General features: G+C 45.0%; 2 protein-coding genes across 2 annotated transcripts in view; one reads left to right on the top strand and one right to left on the bottom strand.

Annotated features, from left to right (window-relative positions):
- The first annotated feature begins 3,534 nt into the window (after window positions 1-3,534).
- LOC122781200 (E3 ubiquitin ligase TRAF3IP2-like) lies at window positions 3,535-5,019 on the top strand. Its single transcript, XM_044044758.1, has 4 exons — window positions 3,535-3,644; window positions 3,888-4,004; window positions 4,337-4,411; window positions 4,658-5,019. The coding sequence occupies exons 1-4, from the start codon at window positions 3,558-3,560 to the stop codon at window positions 4,802-4,804; spliced, it is 426 nt and encodes a 141-aa protein (XP_043900693.1). The 5' UTR covers window positions 3,535-3,557; the 3' UTR covers window positions 4,805-5,019.
- A 625-nt stretch (window positions 5,020-5,644) lies between these two features.
- Window positions 5,645-17,663, bottom strand: part of wwc3 (WWC family member 3) — a 49,197-nt gene continuing 37,178 nt past the window's right edge. The window contains exons 14-24 of the mRNA XM_044044563.1: window positions 12,623-12,697; window positions 11,986-12,072; window positions 11,611-11,806; window positions 11,349-11,519; window positions 10,833-10,933; window positions 8,454-8,604; window positions 8,219-8,383; window positions 7,009-7,101; window positions 6,643-6,882; window positions 6,427-6,554; window positions 5,645-6,297 (exon numbers count right to left, since the gene is read on the bottom strand). Of these exons, the coding sequence (XP_043900498.1) occupies window positions 6,225-6,297; window positions 6,427-6,554; window positions 6,643-6,882; window positions 7,009-7,101; window positions 8,219-8,383; window positions 8,454-8,604; window positions 10,833-10,933; window positions 11,349-11,519; window positions 11,611-11,806; window positions 11,986-12,072; window positions 12,623-12,697 (1,480 nt within the window). The 3' untranslated portion in view covers window positions 5,645-6,224. The remainder of the gene's footprint in view (window positions 6,298-6,426; window positions 6,555-6,642; window positions 6,883-7,008; window positions 7,102-8,218; window positions 8,384-8,453; window positions 8,605-10,832; window positions 10,934-11,348; window positions 11,520-11,610; window positions 11,807-11,985; window positions 12,073-12,622; window positions 12,698-17,663) is intronic.

The following is a 17,663-nucleotide window of genomic DNA, read 5'->3' as shown; positions in this document are numbered from 1 at the left end:
TCAGGAGAGGTGTGTGACAGGTGAAACACAAATTCAAACATCTGAGTGAACACTTAAATGGATAAAGGTTTCTTTCTTTTTTTTTCTCTTTGAAAAATAAATAAATAAAAAAGCCCTAAAAGCCTCCATCACTTCCAACAAGACACTGTGTGTCAGCATCTTTAAACACCGGAGAGAAGCACACATGACAAAATGGTTTTGACAGCCAGTTCACATGTAACATCTCCAAATAGTCCACCGTGGGGAGTTGCCGGGCAGTTTTCTCTCGGCTGCCGTGGGGGGAAAAATAACCAAGCCCCAGAGTGTGTGATAGCAGAGTAGCCGGGACCAAGTGTGTGTGTGTGTGTGCATCATGCCAGTTATTGATCCGAGTCAGACAGGGTGTCACAGTCTCCACAGCCAGCACATATCTGTGTCTATGAAGGAGTCTGCTCTGTGTGTATTGATTGGGAACAACGCCACCATCATCAAAATGTGGATTTACAAAGAGCTGTGTGTGTGTGTGTGTGTGTGTGCGTGTGTGTGTGTGTGTGGCCTGCACGCCTGTCTTTATTGTCTCGCCCTGGGAGCTTTCACCTCATTGTACACTGGCACATAAAGCAGCTTTAGGTCATGTTGAAAGATGTGAAAAAAAGGCCTGGATGACATTACTACAACAGCTTTTTACCACAGCACAAACAAATGTTTGCTCACACACACACACACACACACACACACACACGCTCAGCCCCTCCCTCCCTCTAATTCTTTGCTGCAGGGGCAAGGCTTTAACAAACAGGGGTCCAAGTTCAGGACTCTCCCTTGTGAGACCAACATCTCCATTAGCTGTCCGTACACAAGGGTCTGCCTTGTGCTCTACAGACAGACTCCACTTCAGCTGGACTAATATGAAAGGTAACGACTGACATGAACGGTCCAAGAACACACACCTGAATGACTTTAACTGTAAGAAAAATACACTGTGTATAAATAAATGTAGTATACATTCCAGTTTGAAAAGTGATGTCATGACCAAGAAAGCTGGTGGTGTTAAGTTTTGTGTCAATGCGTCTTGTGGTTTCCTGTTTTATTTTGAAATGTCCCTGTCCTCTCCTTTTGTTAGTAGTCCCTCTCAGGAGTAGGAAGGAAGTAGCACTTAGCCACCAGGGGGCCTCTCAACAACCCAAACACTCCAATTATGTTATGGACAGCAGTGTGACTGACAGCTGGTATGGTCCAATAGGAGCCTGGTTTAAGTGACTAATGTGAATTCACACATGTACAAATCTTGCTATTGCTTAAAGCAGTGATGGTGTTATTATGGCTTTAAGGTCCAGTGTGTAACATTTGGGAGGGAAAATACTACACATTATACTATGTTTGTATATCAAATTAATTAACTACATAAGTAATGTAAATAAATCCAATTAACTAGAACAGCAAATGGTACTCACAGTTGAAATACAAATAAATAAATAAATACAAATATAAATGTATTGGACAACATGGTTAAATAAAAATGTCTTAGATACATGACTTTGCAGTTAAAATGACTGAAAAAATAAATAGTTTAGTGACCTTTTCAAGTTTCTGAGAAAATACTGTGTAAACGTGCACAAATAATTTGAGGCCCATTGATTCAATAATAATCAAAAATCAATTTAAAACAAGAGTAAATGCCTCTTGTTTTAAATGGTAAAAAAAAAAAAGTAAATCTGAACTGAATAAAAATATCTTTGAATCAAACTTATTAGAGCGTATCTGCAGCAGGAGCCTCAGCCACAGGAGAGGCCTCAGAACACAGCAGTTATTCTTGACAAGCACAGCAGGGCCTCCATGGGGAGCACACTCACACACACACACACACTGACACACACTGACACACACACACACACACACTGACACACTGACACACTCACACACACACACACACTGACACACACACTCACACACACACACACTGACACACACACACCTCACACACACACACACACACACTCACTCACACACACACACACTGACACACACACTGACACACACTGACACACACACACACACACACTGACACACACACACTGACACACACACACTCACACACACCTCCAGGGAAAACAGCGAGTGGATAAATAGTTCACTTAGAATCTCTCGCTGTCTAAAAGGTCACAGAGGAAGTAAAAAGGCTTTGACTCACTCTCAGACTGTTTGTACATGACACTGCTCCATAAATACTGCACTGCATCTGTTGCGTGGCTGGGATGATACAGTCAATCGTGCTGGATCCCCGATTCGTCTTTAATTTAAAGGTACAGTACACCAAGAAATGTATGGGTGTGGGGGGGAAAGCCCTGACTGCTGTTTGCGCCTATGCGCCGAACAGCAGCTCGGAGTATCCGGCCTTGTTGCAGGCCCTAGATCAGGGGTGTCAAACATACGGCCCGGGGGCCAGAACCGGCCCACCAGAGGGTCCAATCCGGCCCACAGGATGAATTTGTTAAAATTTCACACTACGATTGCAATCTAAATGTAATGTCAAATACAATATGTTTCTCTTCCAGATACCTGTGACTAAATGTTTGTGCCTTTTTAGATCCAGTGTGATGTGTAAATAGTACATTTAGGCATGATATTGTTGAAATTGCCCTTATATTTCTCAAGAAATGTCATGTTTTGTAAAAATATTTTCATTAATTGTAAAACAAAGGAGAAAAAAGCAAGGAGTTCTTGTTGTTCATCGGTTATTATGCTATTATTTTACTATTTTTACTGGTCCGGCCCACTTGAGATCAAATTGTGCTGTATGTGGCCCCTGAACAAAAATGAGTTTGACACCCCTGCCCTAGACGGAGTCCTGCAAGGGGCTCCGTCAGGGGACTCCATAGTTCTGCTTGGAGATTTCAACGTGCACGTGGGCAACAATGGGGAAACATGGAGAGGCGTGACTGGGAGGAACGGCCTACCTGATCTGAATCAGGGTGGTTGTTTGTTGTTGGATTTCTGTGCAAGTCATGGACTATCCATAACAAACATCATGTTTGAACATAAGGACGCTCATAAGTGTACTTGGTACCAGAGTGTCTTTGGCCAAAGGTCGATGATCGATTTTGTGATCGTTTCATCGGATCTGAGGCTGCATGTTCTGGACACTCGGGTGAAGAGAGGGGCAGAGCTGTCAACTGATCACCATCTGGTGGTGAGTTGGGTAAGAGGATGAGGGAGGACTCTGGACAGACCTGGTAAACCCAAATGTGTAGTGCGGATGAATTGGGAACTCAACTCTCACCTCCGGCGGAGCTTTTTCTGTATCCCTGTGGAGGCTGGGGACATTGAATCTGAATGGGCAGTCACACTTCTCAGGCATCACACTTCTCAGCCTCCCTGGTAAGGTTTACTCCAAGGTGCTGGAAAGGAGGGTTCGACCGGTAGTCGAACCTCAGATTCAAGAGGAACAATGCGGATTCCATCCTGGACGTGGAACAACAGACCAGCTCTTTACTCTTGCAGGGATCCTAGAGGGGGTTCAGTACAGACGTGTGAGTGTGTTCAGTACAGACGTGTGTGTGTGTGTGTGTCTCACACAGATGTTTGTTGTGTTTCAGATTGACATATTTGAGCAGCAGTTCAGCAGCATCAGTAAGATCGACTTCATGGAGAGATACCTCAGTGAGGTAAACACACTGACCATGTTTGTAGTGTGTTCCAGTTGTAGTTGGAAGTTGGAGCGTTTCAGAAATGAACAGTATGAAATCAGTAGGAGGAGCTTAGGACAACATGATTGTTTTAACGACCTTCAAAAGTCCTCAACCGTCTCTTTAAAAACCATTTAAAGAGACAAAACTGCTGAGTCACTTTATCTGAGGGAAAGTTAATGTTGCTGTCTGTCTCTCTCTCTCTGTATGTCTCTCTCTCAGAGAGAATACCTCATCATCATCATCATCAGTCCAAAGTACTATGAGACAGTGACGGCGCCACCTGTTGGTGTGGAGAACGACGAGAGGACGTTCAACACCGTCTACATCCACAAACAGGTCCAACTGTCCTCCATCTGAAATGTCCTTAAACTTTATAAAGTCACTGTCCTCCATTTGAAATGTTTTCAAAGTAAGAGCGTCCACCATTTGAAATGTTTTCAAAATAAGAGCGTCCACCATGTGAAATGTTTTGAAAGTAAATGTTTTTATTTGCAAAGTTTCTAAACGTTTGTAAGTTCTAGGTTTTCATGATTTTATGATGTTTTTAAACATTTTCACGTCAAAACATTATGATTTTAAACATTATTGCAGTTTTTTAAAGTTGAAATGTTTAATTTCGAGTTAAGTTTGTAAACATTTTGTAACGGATTTTAAAATACTTTTTTTAGCTCCAGAACGAGTTCATCCAGAACGGAAGTAAAAACTTCAGGTTTATTCCAATTCTGTTTCCTGGAGCTAAAAAGGTGAGTGAGTGAGTGAGTGAGTGAGTGAGTGAGTGAGTGAGTGAGTGAGTGAGTGAGTGGTGAGTGAGTGAGTGAGTGAGTGAGTGAGTGAGTGATAGGTCTCATTTGTTTACTGTGATGGTGTAACTTGCTCTAAAACACACACACACTCTTGTCTCTGTGTTCTTGTGAGGACAATCTTTAAACTTTCAAAACTTAACTTAAAATGATGTTTTTCCATTAATCCGAGTTTTGTTTGTTTTCCAGTGTCACGTTCCAAACTGGCTCCAGAACACAAACGTTTATCGATGGCCTCGAGATCGCGACGACATCCTGAGACGACTGATGAGAGTGGAGAAATATAATCCTCCTCCTATCGGAGAACTGCCCACCATTGTCTCCATCCCCATCTGAACCCTGTTACTGTTACTCCTCCTCTTCTTCCTCTTCACAGTTTCTTTATTTTAACTTTGTTGTTTGATCATGTTGTGCCTGTGACATCATCAGTGATGGCGTACAGTAGGTCAAAGGTTAAAGGTCAACATGACCATTTCTTGTTTCCAGATTTTACTGATGTTTACTGAACTTTTCTTTTATTGATAATAAAGAAAATAATATACTGCCATAAATTATTATTGTTTTTTTAAATGTTTGTTTTTAATCTCACAATTTAAACCTCACATATTTATCATTAAACCTCACAATTTAACTTTTTAAATCACAATTTTAACTTTTTACATCACAATTTTGACTTTCAACCTCACACTTTGACTTTAAGGGTCACACGGTGGTGTAGTGGTTAGCACTCTTGCCTTGCAGCGAGAAGACCCAGGTTAGAGCCCTGGTTGGAACAAGGGCCTTTCTGCATGGCGTTTGCATGTTCTCCCCGTGTGTGCGTGGGTTCTCTCCGGGTTCTCCGGCTTCCTCCCACAGTCCAAAAACATGCAATGTGGGGATTAGGTGAATTGGACACTCTAAATAGAGTGTCCAATTCACCTAATCCCCACATTGTGAGTGTGAATGGTTGTTTGTCTCTAGTTGTGTGTGGCCCTGCGATGGACTGGCCAACTGTCCAGGGTGAACCCCGCCTATTGCCCCATGTAGCTGAGATTGGCACAGGAGGATAAAGCGGTAGATGATGACTGACTGACTTTGACTTTTAACCTCACACTTTAACTTTTAAATCACAATTTTAACTTTAAACCTCACAATTGAGTAAAAAATGTTTTACAAAACAAAAAAAGAAATGTTAGCATCGCTTAATGTTTTTATTAATCTTCACGAGGTAAAAACACTGCAGATGTTCATACAGAAAAATACAGTGTCTCATATTTTCATCCATATATTGAAAAGTACATGAAATAATATTAATTTTAATAACATAAAAGGACATCGGTAATAAAAGTGGATACAAAGTGACATTTGATGTAAATAATTCTTAAGAATTCAGTAACAGAGGAAAAAAAACACTGAAGTGCTATTTGTTCAAAGCTACAAAATACACTTAAAAAAAAGCAGGAAGCGTCTTTTATTTTGAAATTTCCTTCAAGGAAAAGTACTATAAAATAAGTTACAGTACAGTGAATGTTTGGTTCTCGTCCTCGACAGAGAGACATGGAGAGACACGGAGAGAGAGAGAGCGTGAGTGTTTTTCCTCAAAGAAGGAAATAAAAGTTTGTTTGTTTTGCTCTCTTCAAACAACTGTCGTGTCAAAGACGTGAAAATATCAAAAACCTTCTGGTGGACGTGCGTCACAGCGCCTCCTGGTGGAAATAACTTTTGTACTTCATGAGGAAAAAAAATACTTCATGTTTTTTTTGTGGAGGAAAATTATTCAGACGTCGTCGGCAGGAAGTGGAGGGATGTTTATGTTAAACCTGGGTCTGGTGAAGAACGCCATCCTCTCTCTGCACAGACAGGTCAAACATGTCATTTTACAGTTACATGTCAAAACATTTGTTGTCATGATTTTAATGATGTACATAAAGGTCATTAGGTCACACACAAGGTCAGGTTCTGGGGTTCTGGGTTCTGACCTGAAGGTGTGAACGGGCAGCGGCTCTTTCTGACTCTGTCCTCTCATCTGAAGAACTTCTTTTGAAGCTTTCCTCATCCTCCTCTCCACCGCCTCCTCCTGACGCTGCTCCTGTTTGCTCTGACTCGCCTGTGAAACAGCGACAAACACACAGCAGCGGTGAGTGTGGTGGGCGGAGCCTGAGCTCACAGCCGCGTCCTCTCTCTCTGCGTCTCACCTGACGCTGAGCCTCTCTCAGCAGACAGCGGAAGCGTTCGTCTCTCAGCGCCCAGTGCGGCAGCTCGGCGGCGGCGTCTCTGCTCTGCGGCTCCTCCAGTCGCAGCTTCAGCTCTCTGAGCGCGCTCACTTCCTCCATCAGCTGCCGCTGACGCGTCCTGCAGGCCTGGAGGTCCAGCTCCAGGTCCAGAGACGTCCGTGTCGGCTGCTCGGCCAGAGACGAGTGGTACGTCTGCTGCTGCTGCGGACGTGGAGAAGAAATACGACCAATCACGTCAAAAACAACGTACCTGAGAAATGAAACATTTCATGTGTACGCGCGCGCGTGCGTGTGTGCACGAGCATGTGCGTGTGCGTGTGCGTGTACCTGTTTATATCGCAGGGTTCTTCTTTCCAACGTGTTTCTGACAAAAGGTGATTTCTTTGGTAAAGTGGAGCTGTCACTGTCACTGCGATACAACTGAAGAGAGACACAAGAGACTGATGTTAGTCACTTAACAAAAGACTCACATCGTTCAAGTCTTTATCTCACTGGAAACTGAAGTTTGTAAACCACTCACTGTCCCACACCAAAGTCCACAGAGAAAGTCCTCTGCTGCCTCGTGTGGATCAACAAATCCTGTGTCCCTGTGAACTAAAATCACTGACTATTTCTGTGGACTTTGGTGTGGGAGAGTGAGTGTGTGTCGGTGTGTGTTGTTTTTTTATAATTAGTTTCTGTGATTTCGTGAATATTTTCAGGTTTTTTTTGCTTCATAAAACAAAGAAATCATCAAAGTTAAACATGAGCAGCAGGGGGCGCTCACAGCTGTCATTTCAACTCTTTAGCTCACAATCTTGACTTATTTCTCCTTATTTTCACTTTTAAATCTAATCATTTTTACTGTTTATATGAACATTTTACTTTTTATCTTTAAACTGTGAACTTTTAGCGAATAATTTGGACTTTTTTAAAATATGAATTCAGTCTTTATAGCTTACAATTTCAAAGTGATGTAATGCTTTGGACTTTTATCTCATCATTCTGTCTCTTTCTCTTCTAATTTTAACTTCATAAACAAATCATTTGACCTTTTATCTTTTTATCCAGACATTTTAACTGTTTTCATGTCATCATTTAATATTTATTCAACACTTTAGACTTTTAACTCATCATTTCAACTGTTTTTCTCATAATTCTTTGACTTTTTATCTCCTAATTGTGGCTTTTAATCACATCATTTTACTTCTAAAATACTTACCTGGTATTTATGGCTCTTCTCTTTATTAACACAGTAGACTTTTATCTCATCATTCAACTTCTAATGATGATCAACACCAGACAACAATAATAATAATAATAAAAAATAATAAATAAATAAATAAATAAATAAATAAATAAATATCCTGTAACTGACTTTTCATTCTTAGAGTTTTGACCTCATCATTTCTGATATTTGACAGTTCTTATATAAAAGGAGCAAATATCACCATCAGTGCTTTCACAGCTGGTTCTCAGCAGCAGGGGGCACTCACACCTCGACTGTCCCTTTAATGAGTGAGTGAGTGAGTGAGTGAGTGAGTGGGCGTGTCCTCACCCTGCACACGTACTGACTCCGAGCTCCAGGAGAAAACGTCTGCGAGCGAACGATGGTGCTTCCTCTCATAAACGGGGAGGCGTGGCCCCAGCGCCCGCCTCTCTCTTTAGCTCGCACTCTGATTGGTTCTGGGAAAACCGCGTCGGTCATCGTGGACTTTTCCACCTGAGGATCAAACACACTTCAGTCCACATGGTTCTCACACACACACACACACATGCACACATGCACGCACCTTTATCACGCAGCGTTTACTCGGTGTCTGACCACAGCGCCCTACGGTGGTGACGCATGTGCCTTCTGCACAGGCTCCTCCCTCTAAGCAGGGAGCAGTGAACGCTGTGCTGTTGCCGCAGCCGCTGTCCACTGACTCCGCCTGCCAGCTCCTACAAAATAAGAGCCTGTGTCAAACATGGAAACAGGGAAAACATGTTTTTTGTGTGTATATTTATCTGCTTTTATTTGATTCACATCCATATGATTTTAGAAAAAGCTGCAAACACACAAACTGTGTGTGTGTGTGTGTGTGTGTGTGTACATTCATTGCAGAGAGGAAATAATATAATATAGAGAAGTGAAAAACATGAATCATAAATAAAGACGCAGGCTCCCTCCAGTGGCAACATACGGAACTAACAGAAGTGAATGTTGGCAAAGTCGTGCTGGGCAGTATACAGTATGTGTGTATATATATTAGTGCTGTCAAACGATTCAAATAGTTAATCGCGATCAATCGCCATAGTTAGCTCAGGATTAATTGCCATAATTAGCTCAGGATTGATCGTCAAAGTTAGCTCACGATTAATCGCCATAGTTAGCTCGCGATTAATCGCCATAGTTAACTCACGATTAATCGCCATAGTTAGCTCGCGATTAATCGCCATAGTTAGCCCACGATTAATTGCCATAATTAGCTCAGGATTGATCGTCAAAGTTAGCTCACGATTAATCGCCATAGTTAGCTCGCGATTAATCGCCATAGTTAACTCACGATTAATCGCCATAGTTAGCTCAGGATTAATCGTCATAGTTAGCTCACGATTAATCGCAATAGTTAACTCAGGATTAATCGTCATAGTTAGCTCACGATTAATCGCAATAGTTAACTCACGATTAATCGCCATAGTTAACTCACGATTAATCGCCATAGTTAACTCACGATTAATCGTCATAGTTAGCTCACGATTAATCGCAATAGTTAACTCACGATTAATCGTCATAGTTAGCTCACGATTAATCGCCATAGTTAGCTTTGTCCCATTATTTTTTTTCTCATTTTAATGCTCTAAAGTGCAAATTTTTTTTTATTGAGACAATACCTCACCCTGCATTATTTGGAGTTTTTGCTCTTATTGTGAGAGCCGTGCCTGTTGTGTTGTTGTATCTGGTGTGGTGATGAGGAGAAAATGAATGTTGATCTTGCGATGTTAAAGTGGACATATTATACCCTATTTCCCCCATTAAAATAGTTCCCTGGTGTCCTAATGAACATGTCAGTGACATGCTTTGGTCAAAATACCATAAGGATGAAGCACCATAGTAGTTCAATAACCCTGCTAAACCCGCCCCTTTCAGAACGCTCGGTTTTCGTGCATGGTCCCTTTATATGCAAATGAGACACAGGCAAACACACACCCACTTCTTCCAGGGGGTTTCAGATTTGTCCTCTTTACAGCGCTTTACAGCTCTATTCGTCTCCCCCTCCCTCCACTAGCTCTCTGACAATATCAACATGTCAGCGAGAGTGCCGTCACAGGAAGAGACGTCCTACATAAGGATCGAGCCGAACACTGTCCAACTGTAAATCAGTTAAAAACACTTAGGGACAGCACCGCTGATCCACCGCTGATCGCTGCATAAACAGCTGCTGTATGTGATTGTATCAGACTGAGTCTGTGCTCCGGTCATGGAGGACGTACTGAACAAATATGTTTAATTAGGAAGTGTCAGAATGGTCAGTTATGACCTCTATGTGACCTTTTCTTAACAATGTGTGTGTTTGTATGTCGCTGACTAAATACGGCGACCGCTGGCCGCAGTCTGATGTGAAGTGGTGCGAACACACGTTTGCTGACTTTATCCGGCACATTAGCTTCATATATAAAATCCTCTGTAAAACACTGTGCTCCACTGTGCAGCCACCAACAGCACACTTGTCCCTCCGCGTTGACATAATACAGCTCTTCCTCCCTCGCCTGCACTCTCGCAGGGACAAGGTGGAGCTAAGGTGGAGCTCTCCAAGTAAACTTACTGGTGGGCGGTAACATTCGCGGTGAAATGCACATGCTGCCGTCATAAGCTCAGGGAATTCAACATGGAGTGTTTTATCGCCTACACTTACACTAAGGGGGACCACGAAAACATGACTGAGTATTCTTTTTCCACACTTTGGCGATTGGTAGGGCCTCCAGAGTCCCAAATATAAGTATTGAAATGGTTAAAAAGTGGATTTTGCATAATATGTCCCCTTTAATAACGATGTTAATAACGATGTTAATAACACGATTAACTGACAGCACTAACATATTTATTATGATTCTGTTCTTTGTATGAAAAACAGTGAGAAACCATCGCGTTCACAGTGATTTAATCACACAAACGTTGTCGTGGTCACCTCTCAGACGTCGCCTCCACGCGCTCGTCCTTCTTCTCCACGTCCTCCAGACGAGCAGAGGCGTTTGTGGAGTGAGACATCAGAGAGGAAACGCCGGGGTCCTGTGACGTCACAGAGGAAACTATGAGACATTGTGAACTCACCACTGTGAGGAACTGTGACCAACAACACCATTTTAACATGATGCTCATGTTTGATTCTGTGGCTTCCTGTCCTCACAGCTGTTTGTTTGTGCTGCTTTATAAACCAGTGATTTTAACATCACACACACACGCACACACACACACACACTGCTGCCTCCATCACTAACTTCTAATGTCTGATTTTGTCACTTCAGTGTTTGAAAACCTTCACTCAGATTGACTTCAGTGACGTAAAGTGACCACACGAGGCAGCAGAGAACCAGCAGCTACAATCACTGATTTCCTATCCTGGACCTTGGTGTGGGAGAGTGAGTGTTTGTCTGACAGTGAGATAAAGACGTGTCTGTGTGTGTGTGTGTGTGTGTGTGTGTACCGTGGCTGTGGGTCTTTGCTCGTCTTCCTCTTCTTCATGAAGTCTCCTCTGACAGATGTTCTTCAGCTCAGGCTGCAGCAGATCTGAGCCACTCAACATCTGGACTCTGAGCCAGTGATAAACCATCTCTGTGCTTCCATCACAGTCTGACAGACTCAGCTGAGCTGTACCCTGCAACACACACACACACACACACACACACACACACACTGAAGCTTCCTCCTCCATCATCATCATCATCATTATCATCAGTGTAACGCACCAGCAGCTCCTCCTGAGCCTGAGGTCCTAGCGAGCAGACGGACAGCTGGAGGCCGCACACGGTCAGAGCGCCGACCGCGACAGGAACACGGAACCCTTCATTGAAGCTCATGTGAGTCTGAGGCTCCAGCGCACTGCAACAGTAAAAGGCACAGGCTCCGCCCACGTCCAGGGGAGTGAGGTGCACCTTCACATACCTGAGCCAAACACAGACACACACACACACACACCACTAAACTTTAGATTAACTAGATTAACTAGAGACGCACGTTTAATTTAAAGGATTAGTTACACTTTAAACACACACACACACACCACTAAAAGGTTTTACTAGATTAACTAGATTAGTTACACTTTCATGTTGCACTGTACTCACACTTTGTGTCCGTCCCTCACAACAGACATGTTTACATTCTTCAGCTGCAGCACATGGAGGCGTACACACTGACACTCACACTCCCACCTGTGAGGAGCAGGAGGAGGAGAGAGGAGAGAGGAGGAGAGGAGGAGAGAGGAGGAGAGAGGAGGAGAGAGGAGAGAGAAGGAGAAAGGAGATAGGGAGAGAGGAGAGAGAGGAGGAGAGAGGAGGGAGGGGAGAGAGGGAGAGAGGGGAGGAGAGAGAGAGGAGAGAGGAGACAGGAGAGAGGAAGAGAGGAGAGGAGGAGGAGAGAGGAGGAGAGAGGAGAGAGAGGAGATAGGAGAGAGAAGAGAGAGGAGGAAGAGAGGAGGAGGAGAGGGAGAGAGAGAGAGAAGGGAGAAAGGAGGAGGAGAAAGGAGAGAGGAGGAGGAGGGGAGGGGAAGAGAGGAGGAGAGAGGAGAGAGAAGGAGATAGGAGAGAGGAAGAGAGAGGAGGAAGAGAGGAGAGGGAGAGAGAGGAGAGGAGAGAGAAGGAGAAAGGAGAGAGGAGGAGGAGGGAGGGGAAGAGAGGAGGAGAGGGAACAACAGTGTGAGCATATGTGTGTGAGCATGTGTCTCACACATACACACACACACACACACACACAGTGACTCACAGCAGTCCCAGTTGGATCTGCGTGTCTTCGCTCACAGACTCTTTGATGTAGGACATGTCCTCCGTCTCCTCCGTCCTGTTGGACAAACGTTACAGACAATGAGCTTTGAACACAAACTCAGTTAAACGAATTCTGATCAGCTGATGTAACCATATAATGACTAAGCTGCTGACAGCGCCCTCTACAGCTGTTGTTTCTATGGTTACTTATTTTGCACACTGAAGAAAATCGATATGTACATGTGGTGTGACAGGGAGTAAGATAAAATACTATGGTCATTTAACGACAGAAGAGATGATCCGTCTGTCCGTCTTGTTTTTGTACACAAACCAAAACAAGATTCAGTTTGTTTTTATGGAGCAAACAAACCAGAAAATATTCAATTCAATTCAATTCAATTCAATTCAATTCAATTCAATTCAATTCAATTCAATTCAATTCAATTCTGAATTGAATTGAAAATCGTTTCATTCTTCCTGACCGCCAGAGATGGTATGAAATACCTGGATATCCATCACGCGCATGCGCAGATCGAGACATAATACCAACAAAGTCACGTGACCTGGGTGGCGCAAGCGACCTGTATAAAGGAGGCTGGCCCCCAGAGATTGTCTCCTTTTCATCTTCACGCTTTTAGCGCACGGATCGTTGCTATTTTTTGTCGCTTACGCCAGTAGCCTCGTAGCCTCACTGGTTGGAGCTGCGGATTCGCCCTCCAGGGGCTGTGGGTTACCAGGTAAGTATTGATTTCCCTCGCCAGTGGACGTGCTTCGCTCCCAATTAGCGTCTCCACTCAGCCCCGGTGAAGAAGCACGGGTTGATTACATTGTGTACATTACTGATGGAACCTTCCGGCTGCTACTGCCCAGTCTTGTGGAGGCGCCCCCCCCTGTCTCACGGCCACGCCGCGGGCAAGATACGCTACCCACGGTAACATGGAAGGTGAGTGTCGCTGTTATTTTTCTTATTTTTTTCTGTTAAGTCGTTAACTTGTCTGAGCTGTGTTTGTAGCTCTGCAGTCAAAGCATCGTTAGCTTGCTGTGGCTGAGTGCTACAGTGTTAGTTTTGTTTTTAACTGTGTGTTTTCTCGCTCTGTTGTTACGGCGTTAACTTTATTGCACTCGGGTGTTTACTTGCTCTGTTGCTGCACTTTTACAGCACCAAAGGTAATCTGACTGGAGTTGGTCAGACTACTGGTGTTTTTTCTCTGTGACTGCTCCTTGTCTATGTGATCGTAGCTGGGTGTTTCTCGCCCTGCCGCTACGTCGCCAGCCTCACAGTCGGGTTAGTCGGACTTCAACAGCCTCTGTTACTATTGGCGCATTTCCACCGGCTCTACTCGCCTCGCCACGGCACAGTTTAAGTAGTGTTTCCACTAGCATAGTACCTGGTACCAGGTACTATTATTAGTACCTGCTCCAGCGAGGTTCCAAGCACGCTTAGGTAGGTACTATGCGATGATTGGTCAGACTGCCGGCCACTGACTGGCCAGAGTCCCGAGAGACCTCCCACACACAAATCAAGCCGAACAGCACCAAACTGTAGATCACTTAAAACTACTTAACAATCCTAACAACGTGGGTTAATCTCCAACAACAACCAGGGAAACCTCTATATTTAACAGCAGTCTATTAAAGTGGAGTGGTGTATTTAGGGACAGCGCCGGCGATCGCGAGTGGGATCACAGACCGCTGCTCCTGTAGTCTGTGGGGTAGGAGGCTGTACTACTTAACAATCCTAAAAACATGGGTTAATCTCCAACAACTATAGAAGTCTGGTGTACAGTCACTAGTCACTCGTGTGTGTGTGTGTGTGTGCGTGTGCGTGTCGCGTATAAATGAAGTCACCGCAGTTTAACTCAGCCGTGCAGTGACGACTCCGCCCACGTTAAGTAGGTACTTTTTTGTACTGGAGATGCAACCTAATCGTGCCATGTCGTGCCGAGGCGAGGCAAGTAGAGCCGGTGGAAATGCGCCATATGTTGAGGCTGCTCCCACAAATACTTTTTTCAAACATACCCCACAACTGTCTGCCTTTAAGGTTCCACCGTCTGAGCCATACATTAATGAACTTCAGACGTGCTGGCCGGATCCCAAAGCATTCCTTCACCTGCCAAGTGACTGTAGGGCTTTGGCTGCCATGAAGGATGCGGCCCAGTATGGGCTCGAACAGATGCCTGCTGTTGATGCTTCTATCACTTCTTTGATAGTGTCTCCAGATGAAGCTCTTAGGCCTGATGCCCGTTGTCCACGCCCACAGTGTAGACGTACTTCTGCTCCCCGTCCAGCAGCTTTCGCCCCATCCTCGATCTCAGGCGGTTGAACAAGTTCATAAAAGTTCTTTGTTATTACATGCTTCACACAACAGATGTTCTTCAGGCTGTCTCGGAGAGAGTCTGGTTCACAAGCATCAATCTGAAAGATGCTTATTTTCATGTGCCAATGACACTCCACCACAGGCAATTCCTTCGTTTGGCATGCTCCCCTTCGGGCTTTCACTTGCTCCACGGATATTTACCAGGTGCATTGCAGTGGCACTTTCACTTCTGCAGAGCAGCGGTGTTCAGATGCTTCCTTACTTGGACGACTGGCTCATATGCTCTGCAACCCTATCCCTTCTCACCTTCTTCAGTCAATTCCGCCGCTTGTCTGACCGACATCTCTCAGTGGATGTCTGACCATCACCGAAACTCAATCTCGACCAGACTGAGTTTCTTTTTCTCCCAGGAAAGGGCTCTCCGACCACAGATATAACCATCACCCTCGACAACTCTGTGGTAACTCCTTCTCACACCGCAAGGAACCTGGGTGTGACACTTGATGACCATCTCTCCCTCACTGCCAACATTGCTGCAACAGCTCGATCTTGCAGATACATGTTGCACAACATCAGGTCTCTTCTAACCCAGAAGGCGGCACAGGTTCTGGTCCAGGCTCTTGTCGTCTCACGCTTGGACTACTGCAACTCCCTCCTGGCTGGTCTCCCTGCATGTGCCATACGACCTCTGCAATTCATCCAGAATGCAGCAGCTCGACTGGTCTTCAACTTCAACAAAATTCTCCTACACTACACCGCTCCTCCGCTCCCTTCACTGGCTTCCTGTAGCTGCTTGCATCCGCTTCAAGACTCTAGTGCTTGCATTCCATGCTACAAACGGATCTGGTCCAGCCTACATCCAGGACATGATCAAAACCTACACCCCAGTCTGCCCACTCCGCTCTGCATCGGCAAACCGGCTTGCTGCCCCCTCACTGAGAGGATCGCAGAGGCATTCGCAGAACTCAAAACTGTTCACTGTCCTAGCTCCCAAATGGTGGAACAAGCTCCCCATCAACATCCGGACAGCGGAAAGCCTCCACATCTTCAGTTACCAGGCTCCTCTCCTGTGGAACCAGCTTCCAATGACAGTTCGGGAGGCGGAGCCTCTCTGTATTTAAAGTTAGACTTAAAACTTTCCTTTTTAAAAAAGCTTATAGTTAGAGCTGGTTCAGGGAAACCTGGACCATCTCTTAGTTATGCTGCTATAGACCTAGAATGCTGGGGGATTTTCCTGTGGTGCACGCACATTCACTCTGTCACACTCAGGGTATATGACTTTTTATATGTCATTAACCTTGTCTCTTTCTCTTCCTAGTTTGTCTTTCCTTCCTTCCCTCTCTCTCTCTCTGTATTCTCATCTTGCAGGTTGCAGGATCAAGATCCAGTTTTCGAGGCTATCCATATCATACATATCATCACCATTATTATTGTGCTATAATTAAAAGTCGTTATCATTGACTGTATAAACTTGTAACATGAAACAGTTGTTGTGAATCTGCTCCTGGTCTCTCTTTCTCTTCTGTCTCTACCTCATCTCCCTCTTGTCCTTTCTCTCCCCCCTTTCTGTACCCCACCTCTCCTCTGTCCCCCATTTTGCTTTCACCCGGTCGGACAACACCTCTACAGTTTACCATGTGAACCACCAAGGGGGAACCAGATCCAGTCATTCCCGGGAGGCTCAGAAACTCCTTCAATGGGCCACACCTTGCCTTGCGAGCCGCAGAGCAATGCATTTGCCTGGGAATGCAGAACTCGGCTGCCAAAAGCCCCCTCCTGGGGAGTGGAGACTGATACCCATGGTGGTTCAGATGGTGTGGGAAAGGTTCGGCAGAGCAAGTGTCGACCTGTTTGCCTCAAAGACATCGACTCACTGCCCAATGTGGTTCTCCCTCTCAGAACTGACCAGGCCATTGGGGCAGGATGTCCTGGCACAATCCTGGCCAGACTGCCTCCTGTATGCCGTCCCACTACTCATGCTGACTCTTCACAGGATAGTCAGGGTGGCTTCCTACTGGCCCGGCAGGATATGGTTACCGCTCATCCGTCAGCTTCTCAACGGGGAGCTCTGGCGTCTTCCACTGAGACAGGATCTTCTGTCGCAGTTAAGGAAGAGCATCTGGCATCCTCACCTGGAGCGCCTTCAGCTGCATGTTTTGCCCCTGAAGGGCCGGACTTGTTGCTAAATTTGTGTGATCAGGCTGTTGTCGAGACCATAACCAGACTAGACTGCTGTACTCCAACAGGTGGAAACTCTATTCTGTTTGGTGTGATAATCAGAATGTGAACCGGGGCATTGTTCTGTGCCTGTACAAATGTTGTTAGATAGAGGGCTCTCTGTCTCTACTATAAAGGTATATGTGGCTGCTATCTCGGCTCGACATGCCCATGTGAATAGTCGATCGGTGGGCTCACATGTTCTTGTGAACAGGTTCTTGAAGGGTGCGCTCCGGTTACGGCCACCATATGTTGCTCAGGTGCCTTCATGGGAATTGTTGGTCATCCTTGAAGCCCTGTGCTCTCCTCCATTTGAGCCACTGGAACATGCTGATCTCAGATGGCTATCTGGTAAGACTGCTTTTCTTCTTGCTATTACATCTGCAAAGCGGGTTAGGGAGCTTCTTGCCCTGTCCATTGCTGGGGATTGTTTGTGTTGGAGTACTGATGGTTCAGGGGTTACCATGTGGCCAAACCCCTCTTTCCTCTCTAAGAGGCTTTCTGCTGA

Source organism: Solea senegalensis, linkage group LG14 (genome assembly GCF_019176455.1).
Source record: "Solea senegalensis isolate Sse05_10M linkage group LG14, IFAPA_SoseM_1, whole genome shotgun sequence".
Classification (NCBI taxonomy): domain Eukaryota; kingdom Metazoa; phylum Chordata; class Actinopteri; order Pleuronectiformes; family Soleidae; genus Solea; species Solea senegalensis.
Note: the sequence above shows the minus strand (reverse complement) of the source record. Positions and strands in the feature narration are given on the sequence as shown.